Genomic DNA, 12,483 nt, shown 5'->3' on the forward strand with positions numbered 1-12,483 from the left:
TGGGGCTGCCGCCCCGCAGGACCCAGACGAGAGCGCCCGCATCTCCAGCGCCTTCTTCCGCCTGTTCCGGGTCATGAGGCTGATCAAGCTGCTGAGCCGGGCAGAGGGTGTGCGCACCCTGCTGTGGACATTCATCAAGTCCTTCCAGGTGCCAGTGCCCCTGCCCGACAGACCGGGCCCGGGAGGGGCCTGCACAGGGACCTGGAAACTGCACTTATCTGGAGTGGCCCCTAGGGACATGGTGTCAGCCCAGGGAGCAGCCCCAGGGAGAGCTCGGGTGAGGCAGGGCTGCAGGGCAGGTCGGGGGAGCCCATGGCACTGACTCACTCCCCCCGCAACAGGCCCTGCCCTATGTGGCTCTGCTCATCGTCATGCTCTTCTTCATCTACGCTGTCATCGGCATGCAGGTGAGAGGCAGGTGGGGTTAGAGGGGGCATCTTAGACCCTGAGGAGGCCTATTCAGCATGCAGCTGGACCCTCCAGTCTCCCTGCCACCTTCATCCTGGCAACCCAGGGGGTCAGCTGCAAGACCGAGAAAAGAGATGTGCACTTCATCCCCAGATGGCTGCAGGGTTAGAAGCCTGGAAGCAATCCAGGAGAAACCCCAGCATGCAGATGGGCAGCAGGCACCAGATCGTGTCTCTAAGGCCCCATCTCAGTCCACCCTCTCCTAACAGTCCTTCCGTGCATCCCCATACACACACACATTAAATCCCTGCTCTGTGCTTGCAGTTGGGAAAACTGGTCTACCCTCCTACTTTTCTTTGGCTTGATGGGAAGAACTTCATCCAACCTAGAAAATAACACAATTCATTTGGCTTCCAGTCCAATGTGGCCTGAAGTGAAGAGGATGTGGGGGAGGTAGGCGTGAAGGTGGAGAGCAGGTCAGACAGGAGAAGGCAGTGGGAGATGAGCTGAGGGGACATTATTATCTAGGTTCTGAAGCCAAAGCCCTTTGTGATTTGCAGATGTTTGGAAAGATCGCCCTGGTGGACGGCACCCAAATAAACCGGAACAACAACTTCCAGACCTTCCCCCAAGCTGTGCTGCTGCTTTTCAGGCACGAGACCCCCACTGCCCAATGCCACTGACCAGTCCCACCTTGGCTCTGCTCAATCTGCACTGTAGGCAGGACTTGCTTCACAGTGTGCCACCTGCACTCAGAGGGGCCCTCTGCTTGGTTTAATGTTCTGCTGTCACTGTCTTAGAGATTTTAATCATGTTTGCACTGGGCCCCTCCACTGAGTAGAGTGCTGCATATTCCTCAAATCTCAAGCACTGAAGCAGGAGACAGAGGTCGAGTGCCCCTCCCGAGACATCGTCAGCACAGGCTCTCTCTTGCTGTTCCCCCTGCAGTGACCTGAATCATGGATTCATTTTGCCCCTCCAACCAAGAAACCCCTTTTCTGTAGTTTAACCCCTGCTTGTAGCACTCAATGAGGATAGAGCAGAGGGGCTTCAGTGCAGAGTGGAAACTGAGGCCCAGCTCACCCTGTGCTATGTGGTGAACTTGGGAATCTGGCCTCCCTCCTTCTGGGGCTGCAGCCCCACACCCATCAGTCCACGCCCTGCTCCCGACAGGCAAGAGTGGACAGGCCGACAGGAGCCTCTCTCCTCCAGGTGTGCAACGGGTGAGGCATGGCAGGAGATCCTGCTGGCCTGCAGCTACGGGAAGTTGTGTGACCCAGAGTCGGAGTATGCCCCGGGTGAGGAGTACACATGTGGCACCAGCTTCGCCTACTACTACTTCATCAGCTTTTACATGCTCTGCGCCTTCCTGGTGAGAAGCCTGTGGGGCCCGTGGTGCCAGGGGGAGGGCCTCGATGAGCTGAGGCAGGAGCACACCTACCTTTCCCTTCCTGGCCAGCTTCTTCCTCTCCAGGGATCTATCTCAGAGACACAGGAGGCTCTGGTTAGACTGTTCCTGTTCTGGTCATCCTGGGTGTGGCTTTGTTTTGTGGGTGCTTTTTCATGCTCCAAAGGGGTTGCCAAAAGTTCTTACTATTTTTTTGTTAGCAATTAGTAATCAAAAGGAATTTAATGAGGCTCTTTCTTAAATAGATAGTGGCTCCTAGACAGCTATTTACCCCTAACTATTCCTTGGAAAAGAGAGTTGCCTCATTATGAGGAAGCTGTGACTCTGGAAATGGGGTCCCATAGGAGGTCCTCGCTGGGGTTAGAAACAGACCAGATCATGTGGAGACTGCAGGTTGCCAGCTGCTTACGTGGAGGGCAAAGAGCCGGCAGCATCCCTTGCCCTCATTCCTTCAGTCTTTCCTCTCTCTTATATTTGCTCAAAACAGTTATTTGAGTGTCTGATGTTGCCTGGTCCTGGGCTCAGTGCTGGGGTCAGGAACATGAATATGATACAGTCCCGGCCCTGAAGGAGCTCACTGGGTACGAGTCAAGTGTAAGCAAACCTCACAATTCAAAGGGACACCCAATATATACAGAAAAGGCAAGAGCAGTGACAGGGCATGGTCTGGGGGACACAAGTAGGGGACAGCATCTTTCTGGGGTGGGGGGCAGGAGGCTGAAATTGGAGTAGCTTCCAAAGAGATGCTTACGTTGGGTTTTAAAGAATGAGTCCCAGCACCACAGCAGAGAACACTGGCTGTGCAGGAGCACAGAGCCACAACACAATGTTGCATGTGTGCGGAATGTAGGTCATTCAGAAGGGCTGGAACGAAAGGCACAGGTAGCGAGAAGCTGTGGCCCCATGCTTGGTGGACATCTCCCAGCTCCCCCACCTTCTCCCTGTATCACCTGCCCTTCCATGTTAGGAGCCCTTGGTTCTCCTCTTGCAGATCATCAACCTCTTTGTGGCTGTCATCATGGACAACTTCGACTACCTCACGCGGGACTGGTCCATCCTGGGCCCTCACCACCTGGATGAGTTCAAGGCCATCTGGGCAGAGTATGACCCAGAGGCTAAGTGAGTCCTGTCTGTAGGCTCTGCATTGGGCCCTCTCTAGACTGTTCACCCTCCATCCTAGACCCCGCCCGAGTGTCCCGTAGGAATCATTCTCCAGTTTATTAGGTATGAGTGGGCTTCTCCTCTCTTCATTTATTCAAGGTTCCAGATCAGGGAATCAGTCTCTCGGGGTTGGACGGGACCGCACAGCCTCTCAGGGTGGAAACCCTCTTGACTTTATTGGGAATTGGGAATTGGTCATACAGCTTCTGTTTGGACACTTCTAGGAATGGGAAACTCAATACTTCACCAGGCGCCCTAGACCCTGGCTATTCAAAGTGTGGTCCTATGACCAGCAGCATCCGAGCAAGAGTAAAACACAAAGTCGCAGGCCCCATCCAGGCTGACTGAATCAGAATCTGCATGGCTATTAACCTGGTCCTCAGGGCATTTCTTTGCACATTGGGAACCCCTTTTACATTCTTGCTAAAAAAAGGTAATAAGTTCATATTTAATGAACATCTCCCAGGTGTTGGGCACTGTGTTCAACACTACATGTATCCTTACAACAACCTATGACATGGGTCTTCTGATTGTCTCAGTCTCCCAGATGAGGAAACTGAGGTTTGGAGAGGTTAAGTAAGTTTCCCTGAGTCATGCAGCTAGTAAGAGATGGCTCCAAGATTCAACAGAGGTCTGTCTGGCGCCTTTAGCAACTATGCTGTAATATGCTTACATCAGGGGTTTGAAAACCTACTTGCCTCTACCAGCAACACATGAGTCCTAGCTCAGCCCTCTGGGGACAGACAGGGAATATTTAATCTCTTTTTCACAGCCAGCCCATCAGAGAGAAGACGAAGCTAACAGGACCTTCCAAAACGATTTTTCTCAAGGCAGTGTACACCTGCTGTCTTCCTGGTCGCCCAGCTTTATGCCTGTTTGGGTTCATGGTCCCATTGAAAATGTGGTTTCCAGCTTTGGACCAGTCTCTGGAAGCTGGCTTCCACCTCCCTTGATCCATATCCTCTACCATTAATACAGCCCAAGAGCCCTCTATCAGCTTGACCAAAATCAAAGGAAGGTCTTGACATGTGGAAAATGAGATCCAGATTCCAGGCCTGGAGATCCCATATTCCAGGGAATGCCCCCCCAAAGAGAACCTCTATTTGCCCGGAAAGAGCCCATTTCTGGTGGTAGGCAACAATGAATCCAAATGCTGTCTCTTCTCTTAAAAAGGAGCTGGGCTCCCACTTCCTACACATGATTGGAAGATAAGCACATGTCCCCTTTCTCCCGGCTCTCTTCCCCTTTGCCCATTCTCTGAGTGGAGGAGCGGGGGAGGCTGAAGGAGGGGAGGTTCTGGGTGGGGGCATCACATGTACAAATCTGCATGTCCTCCTGCAGGGGAAGAATCAAACACCTGGATGTCGTGACCCTGCTGAGAAGAATCCAGCCCCCTCTGGGCTTTGGGAAGTTCTGCCCGCACCGGGTGGCATGTAAGGTAACCAGATCTGCCAGGGAGGGGTGAACCTGAGAGAGGAAGAGGCTCAGGGGCTGTATTAGTCCGTTTTGTGTTGCTATAACAGAAATACCTGAGACTGGGTAATTTATAAGGAAAAGAGGTTTATTTGGCTTATGATTCTGGGACAGCTGCATCTGGCATGGGCCTCAGGCTGCTTCTACAAATGGTAGAAAGTGGCAGCAGCCAGCGGGTACAAGCAGATCACACGACGAGAGGAAGCAAGTGAGCAAGGGTGGTGCCAGGGTCCTTTAAACAACCAGCTCTCACAGGAACTAACAGAGTGAGAACCCACTCATTAATCCCCCCTTCCCCAGGAAGAGCATTAATCCATTCATGAGGGATCTGCCCCTATGACTCAATCAGTTTCCAGCACTGCCACATTGGGGATCAAATTTCCACATGAGTTTTGGCAGGGACAACACATTCAAGCTCCATCAGGGGCCATGGCAGGGAAGCTGGTGACGGCCTGATGGAATGAGTCCCTTTAGAGCAGGGATCTCTTGGGTCTCCAGGTCCCTCCCTGAGGACCTAAAGGCTTGACAATGTCTCCCAACTCATCATTCCATCTGCTCATGAAGCCTGCACCCCCAGCCCTCATATTCCATCCCCTCCCGGCCCACAGACCGGGTGAGGATGATCTGCCAAGCTTGGCCTGGTCCCAGCTCAGCAGCAAGCCACTGCCTCTCCCTGCACAGCGGCTGGTGGGCATGAACATGCCCCTGAACAGCGATGGCACAGTCACCTTTAACGCCACACTCTTCGCCCTGGTCCGCACAGCACTCAAGATCAAGACAGAAGGTGAGGACCTCCAGCGAGTGGCCCCCTCCCTTCTCTCACAGGGTGTTTTCTGGTGGATTCTGCCAGATTCTCAGAGCTCAAGGTTGGACTCAAGAGTTGTGGAGAGAAACAGAGGGAGGACCCCAGACCATGGCCACAAAGTCCACATGTCCCTCAGGGCTCAGAGGGAGCCTGAGAACTCTTGGCAGGGCAACGGTCACTAAGGATCTGCTCCCACATTCCTCAGCTATGTCTGTGGGCCAGAGAAGTGCCAGTGCTAGTGCAGGGTGGGGGCGCCATCGAGGCTCGGCTCTAGACAGCAGAAGAGGTGCTCAGGTAGCACTGGGCAGGCTGAGGGGAGTCCACACCCTACCCCACTAAACCTGCAGGTCCTCACCTACTGGAAAGGCAGATAGGGCAGGAGCAGGGGGAAGGAGTTAGGGTGGGGTCTCTGTGCTGCTCCTGAGCCCTTGCACGGGGCTCTGGCTGCATCAGGGCCATTCCTGCATCAGTACCATTGTAGGTGTCTGAGATAGCCACAAGGTAGGTTTCCTTGGGAGGCAAGAGGAGGAAAGCCAGGAGTCAGGGAGGAGCATGTTACAGCAGCAGGAAGGCTGCCTGGGGGCATTCGAGACAGTGGGGAATTGAAGGTTTTGGGGAGGAGAGCAGATGACAGCCTTCAAAGTCAATTGCTCTCAGCACCGGAAGCCAAGGCTTGTGAGGAGTAAGTACATGACCCAAGAGTTGGCTGCCTCAGGGGGGCAGAGACATCTTTACCCTGTTGCCAGTGAGTGCCCAGATCAGCAGCTACCACAAAAGAAAACTCAGCCAATGTCTGCTGAGTGAATGACTGGCTCTCTGAGAGGTTTGGAAAGTGCTGGGTGACCTTGTTGAATGCAATTGGCTTGGCTTGGAGGACTTTGAGGCCACTCCTGCCTGTCCCTTGCCCCAGGTAACTTTGAGCAGGCCAATGAGGAGCTGAGAGCCATCATCAAGAAGATTTGGAAGAGAACCAGCATGAAGCTCCTGGACCAGGTCATTCCTCCGATAGGAGGTGAGTGCGGCTGTGGGAGACCAGAGCCTAGAAGCAGCAAAGAAAGAGGGCAAGGCGCTTCCCCAAGAAGCTGCAGGAGAATCTGAGACTGGCCCAGACCCTCCATAAATACCTCGGATAGACCCCATAGGCACCCTGCAGGACAGCTACCAGCCTCAGGGTGGAAAGTGCCCATTGACCAAGTCAGCAAGACAGGGGCAGTCTGGGTGCCCAGGCCTGGATGCACCTGGTTCCAACTCTGAATCCAGTCAGATTCCCACCGACCTTCAGGGTATCCCTTGTTTGTTCCTCTGCAGATGACGAGGTGACAGTGGGGAAGTTCTATGCCACATTCCTCATCCAGGAACACTTCCGGAAGTTCATGAAACGTCAGGAGGAATATTATGGGTATCGGCCCAAGAAGGACATTGTACAGATCCAGGTAAGCCCAACCCAGGTAAGATCCTACTGATCCAGGTCTCCAGACCCCAGTTCCCTTTCCACGTCCTTGAGGGATCAGTTATAGTGGCACAGAGGGAAGAAAGGAGCCAGGTGTGAGGAAATGAGATGACGGTTCTGGAGGGTCCAAGACGGAAGATGTGTCAACCTCAAGAGAAGAACCAGGAGCTCTTCATCTCTGCATTATAGGACCAAAAAAGAAAAGAAAAGAAAGAAACAAGATTTATTCAAAGGAGAGACAAGTTAGATAAGAGCAGTCATCTCCAAAGAAAGCAAATCCCCCAGGGGGCGCTAAAAATGTTCCACTGGGTATGAAAATAAAACTTTAGAATTTTATTTTTAATCTCATTTGGTTTTTGTTTCTATTTTTTGTGTTCATTGTAATGCACATAATTTATAAATTTAAAAAGATATTTGCATTTGGGCTCTGTGCTCAAAAATTTATTTCAATTTTATATTGAAACTTTTTATTCGAAGCAATCACATACTTTAAAAAGTTGCAAATATACACAATAGACTTTTTTTTCCTGAACCATTGGAAGGTAACTTCAACCTGATATTCCATCAACCCAGAAGACTTTAATGTGCATTTCCTGCAAACAGGGTATTCCTACATAATTCTCCTCTATAACCACAATACAAGTACAACCATCAAAATCAGGAAATTCACATGGATACGTTGCTACCATCTTATCCTCAGACCCCATTTAAGTTTCACCAGTCCTCTCAGTAATGTCCTTTATAGCAAAAAGATCCAATCCAGAATCACACATTGCATTTAATTGCTATATCTCTTTAGTCTCTCCCATTTGGAAGTTCTCTTTCCTTAACACTTTTGAAGATTACGGGCCAAGATTTCCCTCAGTTTGGATTTGTCTGATGTTTCCCCATGCTAGATTTAGGATATGCATCTTGGATAGTTCTCATTGCAAACTATCAGGTGACACCAATTTTGATTTGTCCCATATGGACTTTGGTCAGGTCAAAGAAATGTATTAACGGCATGTGCAGCCAAATGAGATCATGATTGTCTAGAAGATTGATCTGAGTGAAAAGAATTCTCAACCTAGAGGCCTGGGGAGGGTATGAAATCCCCACCCATGGGGTCGAGAGAAGACTCCTTGCAAACAATTAGGGTGTGGGCTATCCCAGAGGCTGGAGCAGGAGCTGGTGGCCCCCAGAGCCTTGGGACATTGAGCGAGCCGGGAAGGAGAGCGGGCCCCGAGCTGGGGCTTCAGGAGAGCACTGGGTGCAGGGATCAGAAATGAGTGGGGCTGTGGGAGGCTGCTCTGATCTCCTCTCCTGGACTGGAGGGGTCACTGGGTCACTTTGCCAGGCTGGACTGCGAACCATCGAGGAGGAGGCAGCCCCCGAGATCCACCGCACCATCTCAGGAGACCTGACAGCTGAGGAGGAGCTGGAGAGAGCCATGGTGGAGGCTGCGATGGAAGAGGGAATATTCCGGGTGAGGGCAGGCCATTGCCAGCCCTAGTGGCCTAAATGCAGCAAGCAGCAAAGTCCCACAGGGAGGAGGGCCAGGAACCCATAGGAAAGGGGAGTCGAAGACCTCCCTCTCCGCCTCACCTCCACCTCTTTAGGGACTCAGAGTCAATGACCCCACCTACTCGAGCTGTCAAATGTAACACGCCTTTCCCACCTTCCCCTGCCAAGCCTCACCGCTCGCTTCCACTCGCCTCAAGCCCTGGTCAACATGCCATCTCCCGGAGACCCTCGCTACCAAACGCTCCACGTGCCTCCGGTTGCACCAGTCCTTGATCCTTAGCTCTGTCTGGTGTTTCGTGTGACACTACAGACATGGGAGGTCCTTCATGACCACCGAGACAAACTCTTTTTGGTTGTTCATAGGGAAATGGGGGCCCACAGAGATGATGTGAAGTGCCCAATATCACTTAGTAAGTTAGTTCCAGAGGTAGGACGAGAACCTGGTTCTGTAGACGCCCAGTTCAGTGCTCTCTCCACCACTCCACGTGTCCCTGTCCGCATGCTCATGTCTCCTGTATGGTTCCTTAGGTATGTAGTGTCTACCCCATCAAATTGAGAACTTTCTGAGGATGGGGACTCTTTTCTCTTTCTGGTCTCACCACTCAGTCCATTCTCCTCTGGCCTCATAGGATTTGTCTTCCAACACCATCACTTGTTTCTAGTACCATCGCCCCAGGGTGACAGCCCCAAGCACACTCCCTGCCCTCATCCCCAGACACTGCTCTCAGCCCTTCCACTCTCCTCCTTGCCCCTAGAGAACCGGAGGCCTGTTTGGCCAGGTGGACAACTTCCTGGAAAGGACCAACTCCCTGCCCCCCATCATGGCCAACCAGAGACCCCTCCAGTTTGCTGAGATAGAGATGGAGGAGCTGGAGTCGCCTGTCTTCTTGGAAGACTTCCCTCAAGATCCAAGAACGAACCCTCTTGCTCGTGCCAATACCAACAATGCCAATGCCAATGTTGCCTATGGTGACAGCAACCATAGCAACAGCCAGATGTTTTCTAGGTAGAGGCGGCACCTGCCAGCCCTGGGTGTAGGGGTGCGGGGATAGGACTGGTCGGGCAAAGTTAACAAGTTCCAGGCTGGCTTGGAAGGGGGCACCCCAAAATTTTTAGGGTGTCCTTGCCTGTCTTTGTGCCCTTTGGGATCCATCCTGTACCTTAATGAAAGAGGCAGGCCTGGACTGCAGAGATTCCCGTGGCCAGTAGGGGGCAGCCTCATGTCAGCACCGGCCCCAGCGCAGAATGGTTCTTTTATTCCGTCATCCACAGCAGGTCTAGGAGCTGAGTGTATTGAGCATACTGCAGGTTACAAGGAGAGGCCCTCCACTGGTGGCACATACCACAGAAAACTGTGGACAATAAGGTTCAATCATTGGACTTGGGTTCCCAGGAGAGCATCCCACCAGCCCCGGGCTGTAGACTAAATTAATCTGTGATTACATAAGTTTCATGAAAAATAGCAGGATGAGGGGAGAGCTCCTCAGCATTCATAACCTAGGGGCTGGGCTCCACGCAGAGCTTCTGTTCTAGACAGGAGGCTGGTTGATTGGAGGTCTCTTTGACCTGGAAAGGCCAAGTGCCAGGCCTCAGGAACGGGCAGGACAGGGCAGAAGCCAGGTGATCAGCTGTTCCCCATGGCCAGGGCTGCCTGCACCCCCTCAAATCAGAGAGACCCCTTGAATTCAGCCCACAGCCTTGAAGGGTGCATGTGCCTTTAGGTCTCCCTGGTGCAAGGTGTCATGGAAATACAGGAGGAAAGAGCACTGGGCCCCACCCTCAAGGGTGTTGTAGTCCAGTTGGGAGATGTGCCATGTGATAGGACTGTGACCAAATGCATTTGGATTATTTCCCTTAGAGTTAGGGCTGGCTGGGGCAACGTGGTGGGGGTGGCAGCCCTGGAGTAAAGGCCACTGCACTGTGATGGGTCCAGACCCTGAGGGAAAAGGATGTTTGGGCAGGGATGGAAGGAGAACCAGCAGCCTGCTCTGGCTCACCCGGCCTTGCTTCTGTTTCAGTGTCCACTATGAAAAGGAGTTCCCAGGAGAGACGGAGACACGTGCTGCCAGAGGAGGAGTCCTCATCCAACCTCACAGGACCCTGGGTCAGTCCATTCTGTGCTCCTGAGAAGCCGAGTCTTCTCTCAGAGGGAGAAGCCTTCTCCCAGAGCCCCACTCTTTCTTTACAGTCTGGGAACCTGGCTGGGAGGGCTGGCTTGGGAGCCTGTTGCAATGGGAACCAACTGGGCCCGGAAATGGGACAGCTCCTCAGCCAGGCAGAAGAGGAAGGCACCATCTAGATGGCTGAGTGAGGTGGGAGGGAAAAAGCCCTGAAGAGCCCTCCACAGACCTGTCAGGAAGCTCCCTCCTGCCCCCCATGTCAGCCCCAGCATGGGAGTCCCTTCTTTTCTGCTCCAGAAGGCCCCAGAGGGCATCCCCTGGACAAACTGACACCTGAGAGGCTCTGGGGCCCTTCAACAGATGACTTGCAGTCTCCCAGTAGGTCCTAGATCACTGTGTGACAGTAGGAGCCCCAAGGATGCTGGGGTTTAATAGTCATAGGCTACTTTTCTGCTCCCCAACACACATACTTTCACATGCACATACACAGGAACACACTGAGGAGCAGCTTGGCCAGACACTCTGGCCCGGATCCCCTCTCCCAAACCCACAAGGACAGAGACCATGACAAGTAGAGTCAGGGCAGCTCTGCCTGGCCTGGAGTTGGTTGGGCTCCATCAGGTGTCCACATTCTAAGACACCTTCCATAGCCCCGAGTGTGGCCGGCCAGCCACGTGAGGCTCTGTCAATGAGGGGCGCCTGCCAGGAGTCAGCAGCCCCTCTTGACCTTGCCCCATCTTGTTCACAGGAGCCCACAGCAACCCATGTGTGCAAAAGCTGGAGGGACAGCCGGCCCAGAGGGTGGTGCCTGGAGGCCAGGCACCTCCTGCCCCCTGCCAGGTAACAGGGGCAGAGGCCTGGGAGGAAACTCCACCCAGAGACCCTGCCTGGCCTGATGCTTGGAGTGGGAACACAGCAAGGGGAAGGGCCTGGGGGGTTCTCCCCTTTCTGTGGTTTTTGGCTGAGGCTCCTTTGGGTAAGCTGGGATTTAGCTGGATCCATGGGCTTCAGCATCCTTGTTGGTGTCTTTGCTTTTGTGCATTTGGAACAGCACCCCAGGGCAGGGCCTCCTGTGCCTGAGGGAAAGAGCTCCACACCAGGGTCTCTGCATGAGCAAACAGCCCACGACAGGAGCACCGGGGACAGTGCTCCCAGGGGCGCAGCTCCAGCTACAGCCCAGCTGATCCGAGAGGTGAGGCAGGGGCTGGGACAGAGCAACGGGCTGCATTTAGGGGTGGCCCCATGATAGCTTGGTGTGGAGAGAGGGTCTGGCCAACAGAGGCAAGCCCTCCCAAAGGCAGCTCCCCAGGAAGACCCCGCCCCTCCTCCTCTCCTCCCTCAGGCTCTGGTTCGAGGGGGCCTGGACACCTTGGCAGCGGATGCTGGCTTCATCATGGCAACAGGCCATGCCCTGGCAGATGCCTGCCACATGGAACCAGAGGAAGTGGAAGTTGCAGCAACAGAGCTACTGAAAGGACGAGAGTCCCCAGAGGGCATGGCCAGTGCCCTGGGATGCCTGAGCCACGGGTCTTCCCTGGGCAGTCGGGACCAGCATCAGGGCTCTCAGGAGACCCTTATTCCTCCCAGACTGTGAAGCCCGCACAGTATCAGCATGGGCTTAGAGCTAGCGTGACCACGGGGAGGGAGATTGCTGGAGCGAAGAAGGGTCAGCCCACCACGGTGGCCTCCCTCCTTCTCTCCCTCCCTCCCAGCAGCTACATGCATGGGCTGAGTGGGGTTGGTCAGGAACCACCTCAGACAGTCAGGAGGAAGTAGATGACAGGCTCTTCCCCTCACCAGCAAAAGACATGATTGGATGGAGCTTCTAATGTCATTCAAAAAGGCCTGGTTGGTGCCAGTGTCTGTCTGGCAGAAGGCCACTCCCACCAGCAGGGCATTAAATTCTCCAGTCCTGTGACACCAGCACCTGGCCTCTGATTGTCTCCTTTTCTGCACTTTTCTACACTCACTCTACCCCTGCCCCAATCCCCTGTGGGCTTGGGAGCTTGGACCTAGGAGAAAGATAGAGGAGCCATCTGGATTTTTATTCTACATGAGGCAAGGACCTGTTGTGGAAAGTGTGGTTCTCCTGGAAGTTCATGGCCAGGTCCTAGGAAGGACTGGTGGCCTTAGAAGCAGTAGTTCCATGCGCAGG

At 53.5% G+C, this 12,483-nt stretch overlaps 1 protein-coding gene across 2 annotated transcripts in view; it reads left to right on the forward strand.

Annotated features, from left to right (window-relative positions):
• CACNA1S (calcium voltage-gated channel subunit alpha1 S) overlaps positions 1 to 12,251 on the forward strand; it is a 68,041-nt gene extending 55,790 nt beyond the window's left edge. For both annotated transcript variants that reach the window (XM_063113624.1, XM_063113625.1), the window contains 15 exons: positions 20 to 148; positions 342 to 407; positions 969 to 1,060; positions 1,621 to 1,780; positions 2,808 to 2,935; positions 4,319 to 4,415; positions 5,132 to 5,234; positions 6,166 to 6,267; positions 6,564 to 6,688; positions 8,042 to 8,170; positions 8,964 to 9,214; positions 10,227 to 10,312; positions 11,077 to 11,168; positions 11,380 to 11,520; positions 11,671 to 12,251. In XM_063113624.1, coding sequence (XP_062969694.1) covers positions 20 to 148; positions 342 to 407; positions 969 to 1,060; positions 1,621 to 1,780; positions 2,808 to 2,935; positions 4,319 to 4,415; positions 5,132 to 5,234; positions 6,166 to 6,267; positions 6,564 to 6,688; positions 8,042 to 8,170; positions 8,964 to 9,214; positions 10,227 to 10,312; positions 11,077 to 11,168; positions 11,380 to 11,520; positions 11,671 to 11,922 — 1,953 coding nt within the window. In that variant the 3' untranslated portion in view covers positions 11,923 to 12,251. The remainder of the gene's footprint in view (positions 1 to 19; positions 149 to 341; positions 408 to 968; positions 1,061 to 1,620; positions 1,781 to 2,807; positions 2,936 to 4,318; positions 4,416 to 5,131; positions 5,235 to 6,165; positions 6,268 to 6,563; positions 6,689 to 8,041; positions 8,171 to 8,963; positions 9,215 to 10,226; positions 10,313 to 11,076; positions 11,169 to 11,379; positions 11,521 to 11,670) is intronic.
• The last annotated feature ends 232 nt before the right edge of the window (positions 12,252 to 12,483 follow it).

The sequence above is a fragment of the Cynocephalus volans genome, chromosome 11 (genome assembly GCF_027409185.1).
Source record: "Cynocephalus volans isolate mCynVol1 chromosome 11, mCynVol1.pri, whole genome shotgun sequence".
In the NCBI taxonomy this organism is placed as follows: Eukaryota; Metazoa; Chordata; class Mammalia; order Dermoptera; family Cynocephalidae; genus Cynocephalus; species Cynocephalus volans.